This window comes from Fundulus heteroclitus, chromosome 14 (genome assembly GCF_011125445.2).
Source record: "Fundulus heteroclitus isolate FHET01 chromosome 14, MU-UCD_Fhet_4.1, whole genome shotgun sequence".
Classification (NCBI taxonomy): domain Eukaryota; kingdom Metazoa; phylum Chordata; class Actinopteri; order Cyprinodontiformes; family Fundulidae; genus Fundulus; species Fundulus heteroclitus.
Window position 1 is genome coordinate 25,696,659 of NC_046374.1, and position 25,203 is coordinate 25,721,861.

Here is a 25,203-nt window from a genome sequence, read left to right on the forward strand (position 1 = left end):
ATTTTTTTAGGAAATAAATGTGCATCTTTATGCAAAGAACTTTCACGACTGGAGAAATCCAGGAAGTAAATATAGTTATCTTTTAGATCAATCACCACATGCCTCACTGCAACTCTTGCATAACTTAAACCTGTTCGTCAACATGGCTGCCTTGAATGGATTTCTGTGAGTGGAATAATACCTGTAAACAGTCCTTAAATGACACCAGCTTCAATGGAGTTCGACTTGGAGAATATACATTTAGAAACTGGATGTCTGGCTCCACTGCAACAGCAATGTGTTTAGATTTTTAAGTTAAGGCACATACTGTATGTGGGTGGATGGAATGACCATCAGTGCTTGGATTTAAGAACTTGTTTGTGTTACCCTGGTAGATGTGGGTTGTAAATAATTACATTTACTCAGTAACATTTACTTGAGTAACTTTTAAACAAAATTTTATTTTAGTAGTTTTACTGCACTGTGCACAAGTATATTGCTACTATAACTTGAGTATAATTTCCAGCCACTCTACCTGCTGTCAATAACTTCATGAATAAAGAACTTGTTTTAACCAAAAATGCACCAGATACAAACACCTAGAGTTTATGTTAAAGTGAAACTTCTTATTTGTACACAAACTATGTTATTTTAATGCTATTTTTCATCTGCCGAGCTCATTGAGCCATTTGGAGGGCAAATTAACATACAGTAAACAGTAGATATTGTCACAGGGGTCACTTTGCACTGTTATAACAGTGTATATACATTAACTGCTGTAAGTATTGTTTTCTAGTTTAATGTTGAAAACAATTACTTAGTAAAGTGTTTCTTTCGTCTTTAGTGTATCTTTTGTCTTTAAAATATCAGAATTTGTACATAACCTTATATTTTTGTTTGTCTGATAACATAATTTAAAAAAAAACATCATCTGGTGAGATGATTAGTTACTCAGTACTTGAGTAGCCTTCTTACTGAATACATATTTACCCTTACTTGAGTAATTTGTTGGCTGACAACTTTTTACTTTTACTCGAGTCAAAATATGTTGAAGTAGTGCTCCTCTCACTTAAGGACAACTTTTTGGCTACTCTACCCGCCTCTGTACACTGGTAAGATTTATTCTTCTCCTTGTGTTAATTAAAGTATGATCAGAGATTTAATCAATTGTATCAGCCTTATAAACAAGGCCATGACATTGAAGACTGTCTCTCTCCCCCGTTCAGGACTTACAAGCTTCTGCGTTACATTAACGCACAGTTTACTGAGTGTATATAGCTTCTGTATATAGATCCTTTTTATTTTATTGTATTATTATTTTTGTCTGCACCATCAACACCAAGTCAAATTCCTTGTAAGTGCAAACCTACTTGGTGATTAAACTTAATTCTGATTCTGATTAATAAATATCCCCTGAACACTGATATGTTGGTCATGAGAAAAAGGTGGAAATATTTAACCAAGTTTGTCACTAGATCTTTATCAGAATTTATTTATTTATTTTGGTTTTATAGGATATTTTAGTCTGTTCCTGTAATTCTGGTTAAAGCCACATGATGGCTTCAGATCCTTATCTTTCCTGCTGCTCATCCAACTAAAAACTCATTATCCTGCAGTCAGTTGCATTCCCCTGGTTTCCAGGTAACCATGCTGTCTGTTTTACTGTATTATGTCTTGGTTTTGAAATCAATGTGTTGTAAACTAATTTCTTGATCTTGAACTTGCCTCAAGTGACTCTGCCGTGTGATCCTTTCATTGTCTACAGTGACTCAGTTGTAAAGAAATGTTACTTTCATATTGGAGTTCCCTAGCTGATTATATCTCTGGTTGTTGAATAACATGTTTTACCCAAGTGACATTCCTTATACTGTTAAGTCTCTTCTATGCAGGTAATCCAGGTGAAGCGCCATCTCATTCTATGTAATGCACTACTCAGCCCTGGGTGTTCTTTTCTCACTTTTATCCAATTTCCAGAATTGATCTACTGCTGTGTTTATATCAGCACTAACTTTTAAACTTATACAACCACAAAGCAAACATTGAATGCATAACTCTTGTTTTTGTATGTTGTTCTGTGCTTTTTGCTTTATGTGCTCTCAAATGAGGATTACCAGAACAAGTCAAATTATATGTAAGTCACAAAGTGTTTTTCAAAAGTATCCGCCCTGTTAAAACCTGTCACCAACTTCTCCATTACAACAACAAACTTCAACTGAGTTTCTTTTGATTTCATAATCCAACACAAAGTATGGCATAATTGTGCAGTGAATAAAGAGGAATACTCAGCTGTCATGATTTAACGGAAATCTCTAAAGTGTGGCATACTATTTTTATTTAGTTGTCTAGTTGTACTCTGTACAGCAACCTTTTGCTGCAATAAAAAAATCAGTCTTTAAAGGCCTGTCTTTACCAGCTTTACAAATCTAGAAAGTGTGCCTAAACTTCTATACAAATACCTCAAGTACAATTAGACTGGACAGAGAGCATCTGTGACTGTGAGCCAAAATATTTGCATATCTGGACGTAGCATCTCAATATTTAGGTTTTGGACTCATTCTAATATATAACTAGTCTTTAATCTGAAACCGTTCCATTGTAGCTCTGCTGTATGTTAAAGGTTATTGTCATAATGGAAGATGAACCTCCACCACAGTTCAAAGTCTGTTGCAACATATAGCAGGTTTCCTAACAGGACAGCCCTATAATTAGCTGAATTCATTTTCTGACTCTGCCCAGCTTCTCTTTCCCAACTGAAGAATGTTATCACACTTTAATAACAATTATAATTTTCCTTTGTGAAGCAATTTTTATTAAAAAAGACCTTAAAGTGCTACTCGATAAATCAATTAAAAACATTATAAAATAAAAAAGACAATACACAAAAATTTAAAGCCTGGCAAGCCAGATTGCGTAGCACGCTACGTTCTGCACGGCATCAATCTGGGACTGATTCTGTCAAATCTTTTGGGGTAAAGGAGGGACATTAAGCAGAACTTTCCGAGATGATTAGGTGGAGCTAAAGTTTGGTTTTAGTCAATCACAGTATCAAGTGAAAATGTAAGCAGGAGACGCAATGATAAACCACGAGAAGTTACGCTGGTTAAGGCGATTCTTTGTGTTCTTCTTTTAAAGAAGAAATCATGGATCGTGACAAAACAGCAGCTACGCATACGTCCTACTGCGCTGCCTTAGCATCTCTTGCTTTAGTCGCAGAAAAATGCCCCACCTTGAACCATAATACTGCAACGTGATTGGCCGACCCATGCTGAGTGGATTACTTTCATCAAAAGTAAACAGGAAATCCATTCAATTAAAAGTGAATGATTAAGATAATTTCATGTTGGCAGAAACTTGCTTTTGTTGCTTGAACCTAAATCAGCTTTATTGGTCATGCTTTTGTGCATAGTTTCAACTCTCGCAGCTCACAGACATCAGGTATAAATAAGCGGCAGTATGTCAGAAAGGTGGTTGTTGGGTTCGGGTTTGTTGTTCCTTTCCGTATCCACGGGGTTTATATTTATGTGGACAGTTAGTGTATTGGTTATTTTATAGATTCTTGGTTCTTTCATCCTGTGTTTCCTCCCTAACTGCCTCTGTCATTGTTCTCCCCAGCTATTCCTCAGCAACCTACCTGCACTGCTTTCAGCTGTCATCCATCTTACACGTGTTTTCTGTACTCATCTTTCCACTCTAAGGCTGTTCATACTGCAGGTTTCCTCCTACCCATGTGCTGGATCACGTGTTTGCTTTTTGTGGTTTCCAACATTGTGTTTCCTTGTTCCTCCCAGCCACTATTCGAGTTCCTGGACTGCTGCATTTCTGCAAATTCACCATTAAAACATTCCTGCTGCCTCTGCTGGCACATGTACCAAACAGGCAGTCATTATCCACCAGAGTTTGTGCTTCGTTTTTTGTGTCTCCAGATGTTTGTGTGTTTATTACTGCCTGTGGGGCCTGCCAGATTCAATTTATTTGTGCTGTACGATGTTGTTCTCCACCCTTCAATCTTTTAAGCCCTCTTGTTTCTATTGTTCCTTGCCTTATTCTTCCATTGCGCTACTCCGGTTTCCTCATATTAAACCTGTAAGTTGTCCTCTTTTGGTTCTTAAAGACTGCTAGTCGCCACCTCTGTCAGTTTCTGCGTTTAGATGGTAGAAATGGTCCTCCGAACAAAATGACCTTTGAACTTTATTGTGACAAAATACAAATATTTCCTGGCCAATAATGACTGAGCATTGCATTCTGCTATAACCGACAGGGGAAGGTGGCTACTTCTCATCCCTTGCAGAAGATAATGCGCTCACTCAGGCAGTGTTCAGCGTCCATTGGCTTCCTAAAATGCTTTTTACATTTTTTTATTTTATTTTTTTTTTTTGGGGTGGGGGAGGGAGGGATATTTATCATTGTGGGGGAAACCTCTCATTCCTCCTGGTCTCCCTCCCTCCTCTGAGTGTCATTCTGAACGCACAGCCACTGCAGAATTTCAACATGGACTACACTGTTGTTTTATTATTTAACAACTTATTTTAATGTGGACATCATCTGTGCTTTTACCTCTGATTTTCACATTTAATCAACTTTTATCTCCGAAATTTTCTCACAGTTTCTTTGCCTTTTCTCCTTGGTTACCACCTCTCCGTGATGATCCACTTTTAATCCATATTAACATTTATGAGAAGCTTTGCATTGACCATTAATGGATGAATCTGGGTGTGTAGAGGGCAGACCCTGAGGCACAATCAGTTATGCAAACGCTCAGGTACAGCTGTGATCTATAAAGGAAACATTGTGTGCTCAATGAATGGTTTTTTAAATCAGACCCCTGAGCCTTTTTCTAGATGGGACTGGTGAAAAAAGACCAGGGAGAGTGGAGTCTACTTTCTGACTTATGGGAATAAAAGAGTTAAAGGCAGAGCTGAAGTCCCCAGACAGCATCCTGTACGTAAAGGTGCTGCCCTTCTCCCGGTCAGTAAGAGTTGTATGGAGAGCTGTTATTATAATATCCTCTGTTGACATATATGCTCTGTATTAGAATTGTTGTTGGACATTGTCAGCAAGAAGAGCAGTTTTAATTTGAGGGACAATAGGTCTCTCAAAACGTTTGTTGATGACTGGGCTGGGAGCTATCCGGCCGATTGTGCTATTTTTCCAAACAGGAATCATTGTAGCAGACTTCAGGAACAACGTAGTGAAGTAGGGATTGGTTGAAAATGGTGAATAACGCTGTGAGCTGGAATGCACAGTTTCTGAGGATCCTTTTGCTGATACCATCTGGACAAGCAGCCTTTCTTGTGTTCTTTCTCTATGATGGAAACAGTGTTTGACATTTTTCTCCATCTCATGTGTTTTGGTTACTTTAAAGATGATACAGTTCATCCCACACCATGGATCTAAGTTTTCTACCAATCTTTTTACCCAGTCTTCTGTCCATCTCAGATACACCCAGCAACTGCAGAGTCCTCTGAATATTGCTACTGATGACTGGACTCATATTTCTACTCAAAGTCTGAGGTGGAAAAAGTTGGAAAAATCTGTTGAGAGCACCGTCCCCTGCATTGCTCCTATGCTGCTGCCAACCTGGTCAACCAAAATCTTTGATGCCCCGTTTAGATGAAACCAGGATCTTCTGTGTTAGACAAACTTCCTGGTTGAACTGGGGATCCTGTCCAGACGAAGATGACACCATTTGAAAACCTACACCCCCACCCCCATGTTGATGCCTTATTCAGCTCCATGTAGATGTAGCCTTCGTCTCACAAACTATCGCCTTATGATGGTGATAGAACTTTGATAAAACAGCTGTATTAAAGTAACTTTTCCTTATAGAAACTCTGATAATGATAAATACCAGTGTTTCAAATGACGCTGCTTTGCTTTGTTACGTGACACCTCATTCCTGTACTGTCAGCTGTTCACAAAAGCCACACCCATCTGTAATACTTTAAAAGCACCAAAGCTTTCTAAAGGTGTTCCTTGCAGCTTTGAAGATTATCAATGGCTTGTCTAGTTGTTAAATACATTCACATTGTTTGAATTTAGAAGATATTGTCAGGGACATTTTATTTTGTCTCGAGCATTCACACATGGATTACAAGCTGATCCTCTTTGGGCTCACAGGTTTGTGTCTCTTGTTTTCTTATTCTGACTTCGTCTTTTTTTTGTTTTGTTTGGTTTTGTTTTGTTTTGTTTTTTCTTTTTTTTTTTTGCTTGTAGCCCTGATATTGGTGTACAAGGGAAAACTGAGAAAAAAGGCAAAGTAATAAAAAGATTAAAAAAAAGTTGTGTTAAACATTCTTCATTATGTTATCTATTTTGTTAAGTGCACCAGACCAACTGGCTTCCGCCTTATTTTTCAAAATATAACTGAAATCACTGTAGAAAAACACCTAAATTGTCACCACAAACAAAGTATGGATTTGGCTTTTTCTGTGAGGCAGTGGGTTCTATTTTTTAGGAAGTGCTGGTAAGAGTAAGATATTTATTCACATTTTTTTCTGGCAGTTTTGCTCAAGAACACTTTATTAGTGGTATCCTTTAGTGACTCCCTCCTCAGGGGAGCTGTCAGTTGAATTGAATTGTATTTACATAGCCCCCAATTCGCAACACATGTCATCAAGGCACTTCACAAAGTCAAATTCAATCAAATCATTCAGGCAGTTTGGTCAAAAAGTTTCCTGTTTATCCAGTAGATTGCATCAAGTCTTGACAAGGAGTTTTCACTCCTCCTGAAAGTCTGTAGCACCACAGTGGACAGTCATCTGCATTGTTGCTGGCTTTGCAGCAATCCCTCATAATGAGCATGCATAAAGCGACAGTGGAGAGGAAAAGTCACCTTTAACAGGAAGACATTTCCAGCAGAACCAGAACCGGTGTGTGTTGCCATCTGCCACAAATGATTGTGGTTGGAGAGAGACAGCAGAGACACAAAAAAAAAGCACAGAAGTAGGAATGTTTTCAAGGTTATAGGGTGATGGCCCCCCTGGATGGTGTCACAGTTGTCCTGCATGGCTGAAAACACCTGAATGAAATTAATAGTTCATTACCACACCTCTTTGCTGATTCTTTGAGGTGGTAATTGCATTGGGAGTGACTCTCACTTTGAACAAAAATACGTAGTTCTTATTAAGCTAGCTAGTTTGTTAGCTAGCTAGTTAGTTAAGCTAGTTCTATTAAGCTAGCTAGATAACTCAGCTTGTCAAATGCATTTTCATTACATTTTGCTAACATTTTCAACTGCTGGAGAAAGGAACAAATGACAAAGGTGGATGTAGTGCCTGTAGTATGACGCTGCAAAAGCTGAACAGGTTTTATTTCAGGGATGCTGCTCAGTGTTGCCTGTGCCCAAAGCCGTCAGTACTACTTTGTGAACTCTTCGCTGACATGGACTAATGCTCAGAGCGTCTGCAGACGTGACTATGCTGATCTGGCCACCATTGAAAACCCAGCTGATGTTGATGCTTTTCTCAGGACCACCTCAAACTATGCAGGTGGGTTTTTAATTTGCAATAGTAACATTACACTTATTTCATTATTAGGGGCAGGCCCCTAATGTTACCATAAACATGTTTCATTAGTTTGTTTTATATAATTATAATGTTTTTATTTAGGCAAGGCTTGGATAGGTCTCTATGATGACCGTATTAATGGCTGGAAATGGTCCCTAAATGACAGCAGCTTCTATGGTCCCGGAGAATACAACTTCAGAAACTGGTATCCTGTCGAGCCCAATAATTATTTGGGAAAACAGTACTGTGCTAGAATCTATGAATCGAGCTTTGGCGCTTTGGGCACATGGGATGACGATGCGTGCACGGTCATAAATCGGTTTGTGTGCTATAATGGTACGTTTTTGTATAACCTGAGTAAAGACTTTAAGTATGAAATTAGATTATTTCCTTTTAGTGGTATTTATATTTCATCTATATATTTACAGGTACAGTAGGTGGATCACCATCCTATGTTGTCAGTAGCATTTCACTAAACTGGACGGATGCTCAGATATTCTGCAGGACCAATTATGTTGATCTGGCCAGGTAATGACAAGATCGTATGATGTTTGATGTTCTTAAGCAGAAATTCTACTTGGATAAAACTTTAGACTTGGGTTTTGTGTATCCTTCTTTGCTTTGGTGCTTAACACAGTGCATTGTTTATTTTTCTCAACTATGTTCCATGTACTTCCTGTTGCTGACTTGTTTCATTAGCCACATTCCTGTGTTTCTGGTATGTGTTGTGTTTTGTCATACTCTGCTTCCCTTTGCTGATTACATGTCATTCCTCTGAATTGTTTTTTTTTTCTTCCTGTTCTCCCACAGTTGCTGCCTGTTGTTCATTACACTAATCTATTTTTCATCCAATAATCATGATTAACCACCAACTGATTTAAATTCAATGTTGTTGTTTTTTTAGTTTCTTCTGTCATGTCCCAAGTCATTTCTACGTGGGCTTTTCTTCTGTTATAGTGCCTGTAAGTTTTAGATATTATTGTTCAGTTTCCTCCCAGTGTGGTGCGCCCAGGCAACCCAATACAAATCTAGTATCCTTGACGAAGCTGCACTGATTCCTGAGGTCAAACCTCTTGTTTCTTTTTTCTCTTTTCTTTTTTAAAAACTCTTGTTTCATGTGTTCTCTTCTACACTGGCATGCTCCCTGTCTTATAATTGTGAATGAAGGCTAGAGTCTGAAACCAGAGTCTAATCCCGCAGACTCTCACTATGTGCAGCCTGCTGTGACCTGTTGTGTCAGCACTTGAGTCCTCATCTCAGCAAACAATTGACACCGATTACACTTCTGACTTAATTTATGTGATAGTATTCGTACTAAAGGATATAGCACCCATATAAAACATTGTTTTATACTTTTTTCTTTGTTTTACAGAGTTGAATAAATAAAGAAGCCTGTAACAAAAACAACAAAAAATATATATATATATAAATCCGTTTTGCTGTGACAATACTATTAAATTGCTGTGATATCGTGGCTAACTTTGTTCTCAACATTCTTTTTTATATAATTCGACTTTTTTTTTAACATCTGACTTAAGACAATTTTAGTGATGTTTTAGGAGATTCTACTATAGTCGTATAGGAAACTATATCACAATGACCTACCCAGCAATTTTATGTAATGGGGGTTCTTTCCTTGTATTATGAGTTTAATATGATTGTTTATAACTTCTTTTCCTTCCCAGTATCCGAAATCAGACCGAGAATGAAATAATCACAAACCTAACAGGTGGCAGCTCTGTCTGGATTGGCCTCTATAGGGAAAAGCTTTGGTCTGATGGCAGCCCCTCTCTGTTTCGACACTGGGCAGATGGTCAGCCCAATGATCCCAGTGATGATCAGTGTATTGCTGGATCATTTATTGACTCTGGAAGATGGTCGGATGAAAGTTGCAACCTGAGTTTACCATTCGTCTGTTACAAACCAAGTAATGTATCTTATCTATGTTGTTTTATTACTTAGTCAGCTGGTTGCTCTGTCAGTAGTTGCTCCTCATAATGTATCATAGATTTGAGGTAAAATAAATTGACGTTATAGAACACAGTCATTGACAGAATTTTTTTAAAGCCACAGTTTGTATCACATTTCAAAGACAACAGAAAGGAGCACAGATTGACGCTGTATTAAAAAAAGTTTTTGCTTTATTTCATATTTTATTTTTAAGTTACTTTATTTTATTGCTTTTTCTTTATTTTGTTTATCCCAGTCCCCCCCAATGCAGAAGGCTTTAGCTCTTCAGCACAAACTGAGACCAGCATCACTCTGCAGTGGAATAAAATCACCGGCAACATCAGCTTTGTTCTCCAGTTTAACGGCACAGAGACAAACATCAATGAACCAGCTGGAGATGGACCAGTAACTCACACGGTCTCATCTCTCACTGCTGGAACAAACTACACATTCACTCTCCTCTCTGTTCTTGATGGCGTCAGAAGCAGTGGAGTTAGCATTACTGCAGCTACAGGTGAGACTTTATACTTTATTAATAAAGAGGGACATTTAATTGTTTTAACAGAAATCAGTTTAATTTGCAGCCTGTTGGTTGGTCATTAAAGCAGCCTCATCAGTGGTTGGCAAATTTGAAAACCAGAAATTATGTAACATTTAAAGAGCTCCTAAACTGAGGTTGAGAAAGTATTTGAATTACATATTTTATGTAAAAATTACTGTAAAACCTGCTGATTAAATTAATTAAACATAAGTTTCATTTGACATAAAGCAGTGTAAGAAAACAAAAGCATGTTAGCGGCTCATAATGTTTCCTAAAAATATATTGTATTTGTAGCGTGTTGTCTTAGAACTAGTATGATCAACAATTTCAAAGTAAAATTTAATGTGGGAGCTTACTGTGTTTTGTCCTGAGCATGAGTTGTTTTAAAAAGAAATCCTGTGGATAAATAGGCTACAATTGGAATGCAGCTCGTACCTGTGGCAAGATAAGTTTATTTATGTAGTGTTTTTCAGTAACAAAACATTCAAAGTGCTGTACATGAACAAAAAAACATTACAGACATACATAAGGAGGGACACAAGGGAATAAGCTAAATTAATAATTTCATACATTAACAAACATACAGCATACAACATACAGATTCATCACAAAAAATTCTAAGAAAGTTAAAGCTTGAGGTCTCTGATCTGACCTTTCTGACACTACAGCTAAAACAGAAAGCAGAGAAAAAGCACAGTAGAGGTGGTGTGTGAGCCTGTGTGTTTTAGTGTACTCTGTGTGTGTGTGTGTGTGTGTGTGTGTTTGTGTGTGTGTGTGTGTGTGTGTGTGTGTGTGTGTGTGTGTGTGTGTGTGTGTGTGTGTGTGTGTTTGTCTGTGAACTCTCCCAGATAGCACTTGCAGCCATTAGTCTTTGATGGTGATGGAATGTTATCAGGTGGTTCAGTTCACTGCGCTCTGTTCAGGTCACAGGTGTCACATATCACCTGCCATCTTGTTTACATAACATCCAAGAGAAATGAAGATTGCAGGGGAGCCAGTTTAGATAATAGCATTTGTTTTGGGCAGGGAGACTCTTGTTTTTTCTGTTTGCCTTAAAGTCTTGCTGGTTCTTCTCAATGGCGATACCAAACAGCCAAAATTGTGGTCATTCTACCAGGGTCCAGCTTTCTCCAAGGTCATTCCCATCTTCCCAGCAAGTTCAGAAACTGCATCAGCCTGCAGTTCTGCTTACACAGCATTTCAGTGTGAGCGTTGGTAGTGGCCTAACATAGTTCAGGCAGCCTTGACATGGACCGAAACAGCTCCCAACGTTTTCAGAATTTCTCAATACTCCAGGTTACTGCCAGCTCCAAAAAGCAGAAATCCTGTTATCATTAATCCAATTTTGAACAGATTTTTTACATCCTCGACTGACTGGCATTCCCCTCGTCCCCTCCATATGTTAATCCTCTTCCCATATTCCCAGATTGGTCTGGTCCCATGTCCACTTGGTTCCCGTCCCGACTCAACTCCACTCAGACAGCGTTCTTCCTGTGATCCTAGTTTAATAAACCTTTTCTAATCTATCTGTTTTTCCCGAGTGTTTTCTGCATGTGGGCGAAACACATTAAGCTGAACATGACAGAAGAACACTCTGGCCCAAACAACCACAACAGATTCACTCGGTCGAGCATTAACAACTCAACAGGATCAGATTAGGGGTTTAGAAGCCGCGGTAGTGGGTATACAAGGGCAGCTGCAGGGTTTAGCTTCCCAGCTTAATCAGCTAGTGAATATGGCTAGCGCTAATCAACAACCAGCCACTTCCGCATCCTCAAGCCCTTCCCCTGAACCTACGTCAGCTACTACGTCTCCGTCGGTAGCCGAGTCCTCTTCGCCGTCTACGGAGAAATTCTCCGGAGAGGCTGGAGAATGTGGTGGTTTTCTTTTCCAATGTTCCCTCGTGTTTAATCGATCCCTGCGTACTTATGCTTATGACGATGCTAAGATCTCGTACATCTTACGGCTATTAACGGGCCGAGCGCAGACTGTCAACAGTTTGGTTGCACTTTCACCGACTTTATCTCGGAGTTTAAGACAGTTTTCGCGGCCGAATCAGATGAGGCTCAGGATTCCCAACGGCTGCTTACCTTACGTCAGCAGGGCAGACGAATAGCAGATTTTGCTATTGAATTCCGTACTGTGGCTGCGGCTGCCGGCTGTGAACAGCAAGCACTTATATCAGTGTTTTTTGAATCTTTAGATGAGTCCCTTAAGGACGAACTCGCGCGTGTTGTACAGCCCAATACTTTGAACAATTACATTGCTCTGGCGGTCAGATTGGACAACCGCTTACGGGCGCGCAGTAAGAGCCGCCCCGAGTGACCGCCAGTTATTCGACCGGCGTTAAACAAGCGCACCCCCACCAGACCCGCTGTAGCGCCTCCCTCACCACCGGAACCTATGCAATTGGGTCGTGTCCGACTTACACCTGATGAAAGGCAGCAACGTATGAGCTCCCGGCTCTGCCTTTATTGTGCCTCTCCTGCTTATTTCATTAAGGACTGTCCCGATCGGCCAAAAGAACAAGTCTGCCGGTTGTAGAGGAGAGACCTGCGGACCAACATCAATTTTCTCCTCCGCGCCTCTGTTTATCTGCTGTCATCGTCTCTGGCCGAGAAACATTCGAGATGTCTGCTTTAATTGATTCGGGTTGCGACTTCAACCTATTAGATCAAGCATTTGTTCAACAGGCCAAAATTGAGACGATTGCTCTTTGATCACCCCTCCAGGTTTCTGCCCTGGATGGCGGAGATCTGCCGAAAATTACTCATAAAACAATCCCTTTAGAACTCATGGTTTCAGGTAACCACCGCGAACGTCTTTCGTTTTTCGTTTTCCCTGTAAAACAGGCACCCGTGGTCCTAGGCTTCCTGTGGCTTCAACATCATAACCCCTTGATAAATTGGGCCGGCCGCAGGGTTGAGACCTGGTCACCTAGTTGTCAAGCCAGTTGTTTACAGTTGGCTGTTTCTTCGCCTCAGATACCCGCTCAGCCCTGTGCTCAGATAGATCCCGAAGTTTTGAAAGTAGTGCCCAAACAATATCACGACCTGGGGCAGGTTTTTAGCAAGGAGCAGGCTAGTTCTCTTCCCCCTCACCGTCCCTATGACTGTGCCATTGATCTCCTGCCTGGTGCCCCGTTGCCATCCAGTCGCCTGTACAACATTTCCCGCGGGGCTTATACGCACCTCCTCTTCCCCACTAGGGGCAGGGTTTTTCTTTGTGGGCAAAAAGGATGGTTCCCTTAGGCCCTGCATAGACTACCGTGGTTTAAACGCCATCACTGTTAAAAATAAGTACCCTCTTCCCCCCTCTCCTCCGCGTTAGAACCAGTACAATCAGCCACCATTTTTACTAAGCTGGACTTACGTAATGCTTACCACTTGGTGCGGATCCGCCGGGGAGATGAGTGGAAGACAGCATTCAAGACTCCACTCGGACACTTTGAGTACCAGGTCATGCCGTTCGGCCTGTGCAATACCCCTGCCGTTTTCCAAGCCATGGTCAACGACGTCCTGAGAGATTTTCTCAACGTTTTCGTCTTTGTATACCTAGATGACATCCTGATCTACTCCCGTGACTCCTCCGAACATTACAAGCACGTCCGTTTAGTCCTCCAACGCCTCCTCGAGAACAAACTCTTCGTCAAAGCAGAGAAATGTGAATTTCATTAGCCCTCCGTCACCTTCCTGTGACTCATCCTGGAGGGAGGTCAAGTGCGATCAGACCCCGAGAAGATCCGTGCCGTCCTCGACTGGCCCGAACCCGTTTCCAGAAAGGACCTCCAGCGCTTCTTGGGCTTTGCCAACTTCTATAGGAGATTCATACGTGGGTACAGTCAGATCGCCGCCCCCCTTCATGCACTCACCTCCACCAAGATCCCACTTATCTGGTCTCCCGACACCCACTCAGCCTTCGTCAACCTCAAGAACCAGTTTTCCAAGGCACCCATCCTCATCTATCCAGACCCCTCTAAACAGTACATTATGGAGATTGATGCCTCTGACACCGGTGTGGGCGCCGTCCTGTCTCAGGTGTCCGATGCTGACCAGAAGCTCCATCCGTGCGCTTTCTTCTCCAGGCGTTTGTCCCCGGCAGAGAGAAATTACGACGTCGGGGACAGAGAGCTGTTGGCCATCAACCTCGCCCTGGAGGAGTGGCGTCACTGGTTGGAGGGGTCCGAGCAACCGGTCCTCATCTGGACAGACCATAAGAACCATAAGCCAGACCGCTAGAAGATTAAACCCCCGTCAAGCCCGCTGGTCTTTGTTTTTCTCTCGTTTCAACCCCATCATCTCTTATCGCCACGGCTCCAAGAATGTCAAGCCTGACGCCCTGTCTCGTCTGTACTCCTCCCTCGACTCTGAGAAGGAACCAACAGCCATCATATCCCCTTCCTGCGTGCTTGGTGCTCTCCGGTGGGAGATTCAAGACCTCATCACCCGTGCCCTACCAACTGATCCAGATCCCGGAACCGGTCCACCGAATCGTACCTACGTCCCTTCCACCGTAAGATCTCAGGTTATTCAATGGGTCCACTCAGAAAAGTTCTCTGCACATCCCGGAATCCATCGTACTCAGACTCTCCTCGCCCGTAGTTTCTGGTGGCCCACACTATTTCAAGACGTCAAGCAGTTTGTCCTCTCGTGTCCCGTGTGTGCCCAGAACAAACCATCCAACAGACCCCCCGCCGGCCTCCTTCAGCCCTTACCAGTCCCTGAGCGTCCCTGGTCTCACATTTCCCTAGACTTTGTTACCAGACTCCACTCCTCACAAGGGATGTCAGTCATTCTCACTGTAGTTGATCGATTCTCCAAGGCCTGTCACCTCATTCCACTCCGTAAGCTTCCCTCTGCTCTCGTCACGGCCCAGCTCCTGGTTAAACATGTATTTCGACTCCATGGTATACCCCGTGAGATCCTGTCTGACCGTGGTCCCCAGTTTACATCTCGAGTGTGGAAAGAGTTTGCCGCGGCCCTTGGGGCCCGGTATACTCTGACCTCAGGATACCATTCACAGACCAACGGTCCGACAGAGAGGATGAACCAGGAGCTGGAGACCACCCTCCGTTGCCTCACATCCAAGAACCCCACCGAATGGAGCAAATACCTTCCCTGGATCGAGTATACTCACAATAGCCACGTATCCACTGCCACCGGTCACTCACCTTTCGAGATCTCCCTAGGTTACCAACCGCCACTCCTACCCGAGGACAACAACAGGATCACCGTTCCCTCTGTGCAAGACCACATCACCCGTTGCTGTCAAGTCTGGACCCAAGCCAACCAAGCCCTCCAAGAAACTGCAGAGCAGAATCGCCGATTCGCTGACCAGAGACGGGTCCCAGCCCCCACCTACCACCCTGGTCAGCGAGTCTGGTTGTCCACCCGGGACCTCCCCTCCCGAGCAGCTGCACGAAAGTTGTCTCCCCGATTCACTGGCCCTTATGAGATCACATCAGTCATCAGCCCCACCACTGTTCGTCTTCGTCTTCGTCTCCCGTCCCACTCCCGTGTGCACCCAACCTTCCATGTCTCACAGATCAAACCCGTCGTTTCTAGTCCCTTGTGCCCTCCGGCCGAACCCCCTCCACCCACCCAGGACCACCAGGGGCGCTTGATCCAAAGGATCGTGGCCTCCCGTCCACGAGGTAGAGGTACCCAGTACCTTGTGGATTGGGTGGGTCGCGGTCCGGAGGATAGGTCTTGGCTCCCCGGCTCCTCCATCCCGGACCAATCACTTATTGACACCTTCATCGCCTCCCGTCCCTCGACTTCCTCCTCTGTGTCGCCAGGTGGCGACCCTTGAGGGGGTGTGGTGTCAGGACTCAGTCAGCAGGGCTGTGTAGCTTGCTACCGGTTCTGCTGCCCTTGCCTTTTTCCACAGGTGTTCAGTGTTGGCCAGTGGGCGGAGCCCACACACCTGTGGACGGTTGAGCAGCACCAGGCAGCTCCATTTAAGCAGCACACAGACAGCGGGAAGATGCCAAAGTGTTACAGTCGTGGTATGCAATCAGTCATGGCCTCTAGCTTTGCGATCTCTAACAAAGAACTAAAAACACTCTTACCTCTGTGTTTCCTAGGTACCTCTGTTCGTCCCGAAGTCCTCCTCCTGTGTCAACAACTCCAAGTCCTCCTCTCGTGCCCGCTCCTCTGAGTTCCTCTCGAGTCAGTTCCTCGTTCTGGGATTCTGTTCCCTCCGGACATCTACTGGTGACTCCCGCTGCTCTGGACCCCTGGACATCTCGGTGCTGCTCTGGACCACTGGACATCCCGGTGCTGCTCGGATCCACTTCTGCCTCCGCTCTCTGGTCTCTCGGACACCTGTGTTCCCGCCACCAAGCAAGCGCTGAGTCCACACCTCCTCCTCCCCGGTCTGGCTTTCAAACCTAGTGGTAAGCTTACGTCCAGCAGCACATTCCCCTCGTCCCCTCCATATGTTAATCCTCTTCCCATCTTCCCAGATTGGTCCGGTCCCATGTCCACTTGGTTCCCGTCCCGACTCAACTCCACTCAGACAGCGTTCTTCCTGTGATCCTAGTTTAATAAACCTTTTCTAATCTATCTGTTTTTCCCGAGTGTTTTCTGCATGTGGGTGAAACACATTAAGCCGAACATGACACATACTCAGTGTCTACTTTATGTATCTATTCTTTATTTTTATTTCACGTTAAAGTAGTAGAATTATTTACTTGCTTACTCATTTTTTTATTTTTATTATCATTCTAAAATGTAAAGTTGACTACATATTGTTGAAACATAAGGTGCGTGGTTGGCGGACTCCTCTAGTCGCCTATGGAGTTAGTTTTGTAGTTTAGCTGCTCCTCTACAGTGTGGATCAGCGTAAGCCCTCCAAGTTCTGTTCTGAGTAGGGGGGGGGGGCAAGTTGTATAAATGTTCATACATGTAAGTGTGTATACGGTGTCTTTTTTATTTTATTTTATTTAATTTTATTTTTTTTGTATGTCCTGCGCTCAACACAGCAGAAATGTTTCTTACTCCTTTTTCCTGTACAAATGACGTACCAAATTCTATATGAAACAGACGGCCAGTCAGAATATCTCTCACATAAAGGTTACGAGTTGGAGTGTTAGGGTGCTGAGAAAGTTGACGAAAGTGAAGCAGGTCATTAACAGGATTAAACAACTCAAGTCAAAAATAATTTTTCTTCAAGAAACCCATTTGACCGTTTCTGATATCAAACCGATACAGAATAGATGGCCCGGTAAAGTGATACATGCATCATATAATAATTACGCTAGAGGTGTACTTATTTTAATTCATAGAAGTATACCTTAAGGTATACTTCTATGAATCTCCCAGCTGGATCCTTAAGGATCCAGCTGGGAGATGCGTCATCTTGCATGGCAATATCCTCTCCCTCACATTAAACTTAGTTAGTATATATGGTCCGAATGAGGATAACCCTAAATTTTTTGAAAATCTTTTCCTTACTATGTCCACTTTACAGGTTTTTTTTATTATTGGAGGGGACTTTGATTGCACTTTAAATCCAGACACGGATCGCTCTACATGTTGTGAAACTTATAAGGTACAGACTAGAAAGCTACTAAAGCAATATACAGTGGACTTAAACTTGGTTGAAGTTTGGCGAGAGCAGAATCCGGTTAAAATCTAATATTCTTGTCACTCAAACATGCATAAATCTCGTTCCCATATTCATTACTTTCTTGTCTCAGGAGATCTCCTGTCCAAAATTAAAGGATGTTGGTATGACAGCATAATAATAAGTGATCATGCTGCTATTTCATTAAATATGCATATAGAGAGATTAGTTCATAACCCCCCTAATTGGCGACTGCAAGTAAGATGATTACAGGATCTGGACTTTGTTAAACATGTGGGAACTAAAATAGACACTTATTTTGAATTAAATACAGATCAAACCAGCGCCAGCACGAGGTGAGAAGCATTTAAAGCGTACATTAGAGGATAAATCATTAGTTACACAAGCTCCAAGGCCAAACAGCAAAGGGCAGTGATGGAAACATTGGAAAAACAAATTAAATCTTTAGAGATTAGTCTAAATGTAAGGGACGATCCAAGGAAACATAGAGATTTGCTACTCCTGAGAGCTGAGTATAACAAGCTATCCGTTGACAAAGTTGTGAAAAGCTTAATGTGGCTAAAACAAACCTATTATGACCAAGGGGGAAAAGCTGGGAAACGTTTGGCTTGGCAAATAAAAAAAATACAATCTGAGAGAGTAATTAATAGTATAATGACCTCTTCGGGAAATCTGTCAGTTGACCCTTTGGAAATTAATAATAGTTTCAGAGAATTTTATGAAAACCTATATAGATCAGAATGCCCTCAAACTACAAAAGAAGACCAGGATATATTTCTTGATCGGTTTAAATTCCAGACACTGACAGAGGATGCTAAAAATGAATTAGATGGTGATTTGACAACTGAAGAAATCTCACATGCTATCCAAAATATTAACAGCGGTAAGGTTCCAGGGCCTGATGGTTTTGCCAATTGAATTTTATAAACCATTTAAAGAAAAACTATTAACCCCACTGATTAACATGTTCGAAGAATCCTATCAAACAGGAACTTTCCCACCCTCTTTAAGACTAGCAATGATAACATTGATTTTAAAACCAGGGGGAAAAAAACACAGAATGCTCCTCATATAGACCAATAAGCCCTATCGGATGTGACACAAAAATACTTTGTAAAGCCTTAGCAAGGAGACTTGACACCCATATCCCACACATAGTTCTTAACAATCAGAATGGCTTTGTACAAAAACGGCAAGACTTTCATAACATCAGACGAGTTCGTAACATAATTCATGAAAAATTTGATACAAAAGATACAGCAGTACCTGTAGTAATAGAGTGGCCATACCTGTTTAATGTTTTACCCAGATATGGATTTGGACAGAAATTTCTTAAATTGATTCAGATTTTATATGCCAACCCAACAGCCTGTATCTTGACAAACAGTATAGTTTCTCAATCAGTCAGCTTGGAGCGATCTACTCGCCAGGGATGCCCACTGTCACCTATGTTGTTTATATTGGCCATAGAGCCACTAGCTATGGCAATAAGGACACAGACGAACATATCAGGCATCTGTTTAGGGGAACAAGAGCATAAAATTTCCTTATATGCTGACGACGTGATAAACTATCAATTAGCATCCCAAATCTATTACAACAGATTGAATTGTTCGGACGGTTCTCTGGGTATAACATTAACAATACAAAATCATTTATACTATTTTTAAACAAATACAAAAGCTTAAACCTGGTAATAAAAAAAACCTTTTCTAATGCAAAGGACGGATTTACCTATCTTGGTGTCAGAATTACCCCTGAAATTAAAATGATCACTCCAGCAAACTATGATCCATTAATTGGCGAAGTGAATGAGACACTGGATCGATTGTTGACGCTGCCAATATCACTGATTGGCCGTATAAATCTTATTAAAATGAGTATATTACCAAAATTTTTATACCTGTTTCAATCGCTCCCACTTCCACTCTCAGGTTAATTTTTTTACAAGCTTAATAGTACTTTTAGGAAATTCATTTGGAACAACAAAAAACCTAGATTGAGGTTCAGGTGGCTGTACCTGCCATATGAGAGGGCAGGTACGATAAAACATTATGTTTTATCAAAACATAAGAATGTAATAGATAGACCACCACTATCACATCTTGAAGAACTTACACTTCGGCACCTGGAGGGGAGGAAACAGATTTCTTTGTTTTATACTGCTTTGATGTCCCATGATAAAGAGTCCACCAATGTAGATTGGGAAAAGGCATGCTTTAAAGCTCAAAAACAATCTATCAACACTAGAATGAAATTATTACAATACAAATGGCTGATGAGAACTTACATTACCCCGGTTAAGTTAAATCAGTGGTCTCCTGATGTGCCAGACACATGTATTAAGTGTTTGGAAGGAAAGGGTACTCTATATCACTGCGTATGGGACTGCCCAGATATAAAAAAAATACTGGAAAGAAATTGTTCTGACTTTATCTGAGATCATTAAAGTGAAGATACCTCACCTGGCAGAAATATGTATACTTGGTATATATCCAAAAAACTTTACTGTTACTCCTAATGAGTCAACTTTAATTGATTTTGGACCCCTGCAGGCGAGGAGGATGATTGCTCTTTCCTGGTGAAAAATGGATGTGCCCTCGATACATATGTGGATAAAGGAGATGGCATCTTGTATAGTGTTGGAAAGGCTGACTTATGTAACCAGGGGAAGGGCCGCAGAGTTTGAGACTATATGGAATCCTTTAATAGAGTTTCTTAAACATCGGAGTGTTCAAACAACCTAAAATTGCTGCGTTGATATATGTTGTTGAGTGTTTGTGTTTTGTTTGGTTTTGTTTGGTTTTGTTTGATTTTGTTAAGTGTGTGATGTATGTGAAATGTTTTGTGGAAATTGTAACTGTTCACTTTATGGATGCTATTGTTTTGATCACTGTCTCTTTATACAAGTGAAATATATATATAAAACTCAATAAAGATATTGTTGAGGCATGATACCTGTGGGGGTAGATTTATAAAGGTACATCTAAAAAGATCATACTCATTGGTAGGACTGGTCTGTGCATAGTGGCTCTGGATGTGTTCACTCAAGCCTCAGTCCTGCTTGACAATCAATACAATCCCTGTTGCTGCTGCATCCTTTTTATACCAGACCAGACACACTGAGCTCCTTATCTTTAAGTGGGATACTACCCAGTTAATCACCAATTAACTGGGTAGTATCAGATGTGTTGAATCAGCAAAACAAAATCACATCTGAAAATACATCTGAAAGATGTATTGGAAAAATAGTATCGAACCCCTGTGCACATTACATGTTTTTGTTTGCATCTGTGTCTTTCAATCCACAGTGTTTCTAAACTAATGGACTTATTCTTACTTAGAACACTCTGTTACAACTTCTGCTTTATTTGTTTGATCATTTTCTCTTGTCATTTGATCCTTTATTTCGTACTGTTGTTTCATGCTCAGAGTTTTCCTGGTATACAATGATGTTTCCTATGGAAAGCTTCATATAGCTCAGGGGTGTCAAACATACGGCCCGCGGGCCGGTTCCAGCCCACCGAACAATTTAGTCCAGAACGGTGGCTAAATGCATTATCATTATTCAACAATGACTTTTTTTTTCCAGTGTCCTGTCTGGCAACGTGGCAATAAGAATTGTTGTCTTAATGCCAAAAAGAGCTCATTAGATTTGACTTTCACAAGTGGAGCAGTACGGCTTTTGCCATAGTTGTTGCCCACACCTTAGAAATATATGTCTCCCTTCCTACTGAATTTCAGAAACTCCTCCAATAATCTCTTTTTGCATTTTTAATAATTCTTCTTACATTTGCTTGTAATTTCTTATAATTATTCAGATTCTGAAAGTTGTGATTTCTTTTTAATAATTTAAAAGCTTTATTTTGTTTCTTGATTTGTTTCCTTACATTCTGATGTCCACCAGGGCACCAACCTTATTTCCCTTCCCCCACCTTTCTTCCTTATATCCTGATTAGCAGCTTCTAAGATAGCATTACATATAGAAAATGTTATTTCATCAATACTACTACTCATATCCACTTTTAACATTTTCATTTCACTACTATTTCTAAAGGTTTCCCAATCTGCTGACCTAAAACACCATTTCTTTATCCCTTTTATACAATACCTTTCTATATTTAACTTTATTTCAATCATAATAGGATAATGATCACTTCCTATAGTTGTTTTATTGATTACTTGCCATAAACAAACACCTGCTATAGAATTTGAAACTAATGTTAAATCAATTGCTGACTCTGTATTATCTCTCAAATTAATTCTGGTTCCACTTTCATAATTTAGACATACCAACTTTATGACATCCATTATTTATTCTATTATATCCCCATTTTGATCATTATGATTACCCCATAATGAACTATGCCCATTAAAGTCTCCACACCATATAACCTTACCCTCTAAATACACCCCAAGTTCCTCCATTAAATTTATAGAAAGTCTTTTACATGGATTATAGAAGTTGATTATTTTAAATGGCCCATTTACTGTCCAAATTTCTGTAACAATGTATTCTAACTCTCTTCCTTTAGCCAGAAGTCTAAATTGAATTCCCTGTTTTATGAATGTTATACACCCTCCTCCAGATCCCCCCTCTCTGTCTCTTCTAATGCTTTCATATCCTTTTATAACAAAATCAAGATTTATTTTAAGCCAACTTTCCTGAATACATATAATATCTAAATCTTCTTTAAAATCTCTATCAAATCCTTTAAACTCTTGTCCATTTGCAATAAGGCTTCTAGCGTTCCATTGTAAGATGTTCAGTTTTTGTCTTCCTGTCCTCCTGCCTTACCTTCTGCCCCTAGTCTATTATTTACGTGCTCCCAGGATGTCCTTTATACCAAAAAACCTCTCCACCCCTTTCACAATTATTTTGATTTTTTGTGTTTTTTGCTTAACTTGATCTGTACAATTAATGACATATGCAATGAACAACATAATCTTTTCAACTGTTAGCACATTTTCAGTTCCACTCTGTCTTTGTTCTGGTGTTGGATTTGGCTGAACTTTCCTTATCATTTCTTTTGGCTTCACTCTTTTAGCAGCTTCTGCATAACTTATATTATTGGTGACTTTAACTTGTTTGATTTCCATTGCTTTTCTTCTGACCCCACATCCTCCATAAGTCACTCTGTGTTGCCCTCCACAATTACAACAAGTATCCTTCCCATTTTTACATTCATCATAACTATGCTCTCCTCCACACTTTGGACATCTTTGTTTTCCCCTACATGTTGCTGCGATATGTCCATATCTCTGGCATTTATAACACCTGAGAGGTGGAGGGATATATGGCCTTACAGGAAAGCTCATACACCCAACTTTTACCCTTTCAGGAAGAACATTTGTTTGAAACTCCAACATTACCAAGAGTCTTTCCACTCTTTCACCTTCAACTGTTCTCATCAATCTTTTCATTTTGCTTACTTCTCCTCCATAAATACTGCGTCGGAACTTTTCTAGATCTTCATCCACTGGAATACCTGTAATCACCCCTCTTACTACTTCATGCTCTCCTAAAATCTTGACCTGAGTAATAATTACTTTATTTTTCTGTTCTTCATTCCTCACTGTAACCAACAAATTTCCATCTCTAAGGATCTTAGCAAATGTCAGCTCTCCAAACTTCTTTTTTAATTCTCTCGACAGAGCTAACGGACTGAAATGAATACCTTCATCCTCCTTTCTAAACTTTATTATTAGTTTAACTTCCTCCCAAACTATTATCTTACAAATTACATTATTTCCATCCGAACTGTCTCCTTCAAGACTCCGTTTGCTACTTTGTGTCTCTGACACATTCCCTTCTCTTCTCTCTCTTCCCGACCCTCTACTACCACGCACTGGAGTCAAGTCACCTAAATCCATCTCATCATCTCCTTTATCCTCAACCTGAGATGCCATAGCAGTCCAGTCACAAACCAGTTTTTACCAACCGCCCACGTTCAGCAATTTTGTGTCGATTTACGGCACTGGAGTGAAACAGAGGCAGGCTTAAATAGGGAGGCTAGCAGGTGAAATGCGTCTGACTGATTAATTACCAACAGGTGTGACTGAATGCAAAGTCAGTGAAGGGAAAGCTTAAGTGAGGGGAAAGGGGGAGCTGAAACTAACAGAAATAAAAGTCAAATCATAACTAAAACCCAAACAATGTGGAAAACTGAAAACTAATATCAAACAGAAAGCTAAGTCAAAACTCAACCCTGACAAAGGCCACCAAAACGGATCCCCTCAACACCTTGGCTGCGCCTAGAAATTCTGTCCATAAAAGTTATGAACAGAATCGGTGACGAAGGGCAACCTTGGCGGAGCCCCACTCTCACCGAAAACGAGTCCAACTTACTGCCCGCAATGCGGACCAGACTCTGACACCTGCCGTACAGAGACCTGACAGCCCTTATTAAAGGGTCCGGTACTCCAGGAGTATGGAGTACCCCACAGGATCCCTCGGGGGACACGGTCGAATGCCTTCTCCAGATCCACAAAGCACATGTAGACTGGTTGGGCAAACTCCTATGCCCCTCCAGGATCCAGGACCCCTCCAGTAATCTGTTCTACATTAGATGGTAATAGCGGGTGAGCCGTCTTCTCTGGTTGATGTCACAGTTAACAGAACACCAGACCAGGTGTACCTACTATGAAGTTAAAAGAGAGAGAACAGAAAGTTAAAGCAGAAATGACAACACATAATACATAATTGAAGAACAGTAGAACTCTATAGAGTGAGAAAATTAGATCCTGATATCCTTCAGTAGCCTAAGCCTATAGCAGTAAAACTATAAAGGTAGCTCAGAGTAACATGAGCCACTCTAGTTATAAGCTTTGTCAAAAAGGAACGTTTTAAGATTAGTCTTAAAAGTAGACAGGGTGTCTGCCTCACGGACCAAAACTAGTGTACAATGGGAAAGTAGGAGAGGAAAGGAAGAACAAGAAGAAAAAAAGAAAAGGTGAAAGAAAGAGGAGATAAAAGGAAAGAATGATAAAACAATTATTGAAAAAAACATGTATTTCGTTTAATTGAAAATCTGCAGTTCCTATATTGTCCATGAGGGGCGCTGTGTTTTAATCAGCAGATTGTAGCACTGAGCTTCAGATGTGAAAATTTTATTTTAAATCATTTCTTAATTTGTATCTGTTTGATGTATTTTGTCATGGAGGACAGTGTTTATAAGTTCCAAAATATGTGAATAAATGTTTTTTAAACATTGTACAATCACTGTGATCAGTTCTTATGCATAATGCACTTAAGTAAATGTTTAACTGAGTAAAAGTATTGTTGAAATTGCACGTACTTTTCTTAAAAACGCTGAGGTTATTCATAATATATTGTGTAAAAGTGAAATTGATTTAATATAAACAAGTCCACTTTTATTAGTTCTATTTAATTTTGCAATGAGTTTACTCGTGTGGCCCCTAAACCAAAGTGAGTTTGACACCACTGATCTAGTTCATCTGTCAGTTCATCAGGTTCTTGGTCACAGGGCTGTCACTCTCCACTCATCCCTCTGCCTTCTTCTTGTAACTTCTCAAAGAACAAGTGTGCTAATTTTTCAAATATTGCAGACATCTGCAGTCTTTCAGCTCTTCCCCACCCGGGCAATAAACTTTCTGCCAATTCAGCACCATTAAATC

General features: G+C 40.9%; 2 protein-coding genes across 2 annotated transcripts in view; both read left to right on the forward strand.

Annotated features, from left to right (window-relative positions):
- The first annotated feature begins 6,022 nt into the window (after positions 1–6,022).
- LOC118565936 (L-selectin-like) lies at positions 6,023–7,921 on the forward strand. Its single transcript, XM_036147034.1, has 4 exons — positions 6,023–6,096; positions 7,296–7,466; positions 7,587–7,792; positions 7,913–7,921. Exons 1-4 carry the CDS (start codon positions 6,063–6,065, stop codon positions 7,919–7,921), a joined length of 420 nt encoding a protein of 139 aa, XP_036002927.1. The 5' UTR covers positions 6,023–6,062.
- Positions 7,922–9,696: 1,775 nt separating this feature from the next.
- The window catches only part of LOC105923925 (tenascin-X), a 79,098-nt gene continuing 63,591 nt past the window's right edge, over positions 9,697–25,203 (forward strand). The window contains exon 1 of the mRNA XM_036146613.1: positions 9,697–9,948. The gene's annotated coding sequence lies outside the window, so the exon portion shown is untranslated. The remainder of the gene's footprint in view (positions 9,949–25,203) is intronic.

Coding starts and splice junctions, on each gene's coding strand:
- LOC118565936 (XM_036147034.1), top strand. CDS start 6,063: ATGGATTACAAGCTGATCCTCTTTGGGCTCACAG. Junction 6,097..7,295: donor GATCCTCTTTGGGCTCACAG/GTTTGTGTCTCT, acceptor GTTTTATTTCAG/GGATGCTGCTCAGTGTTGCC. Junction 7,467..7,586: donor GACCACCTCAAACTATGCAG/GTGGGTTTTTAA, acceptor GTTTTTATTTAG/GCAAGGCTTGGATAGGTCTC.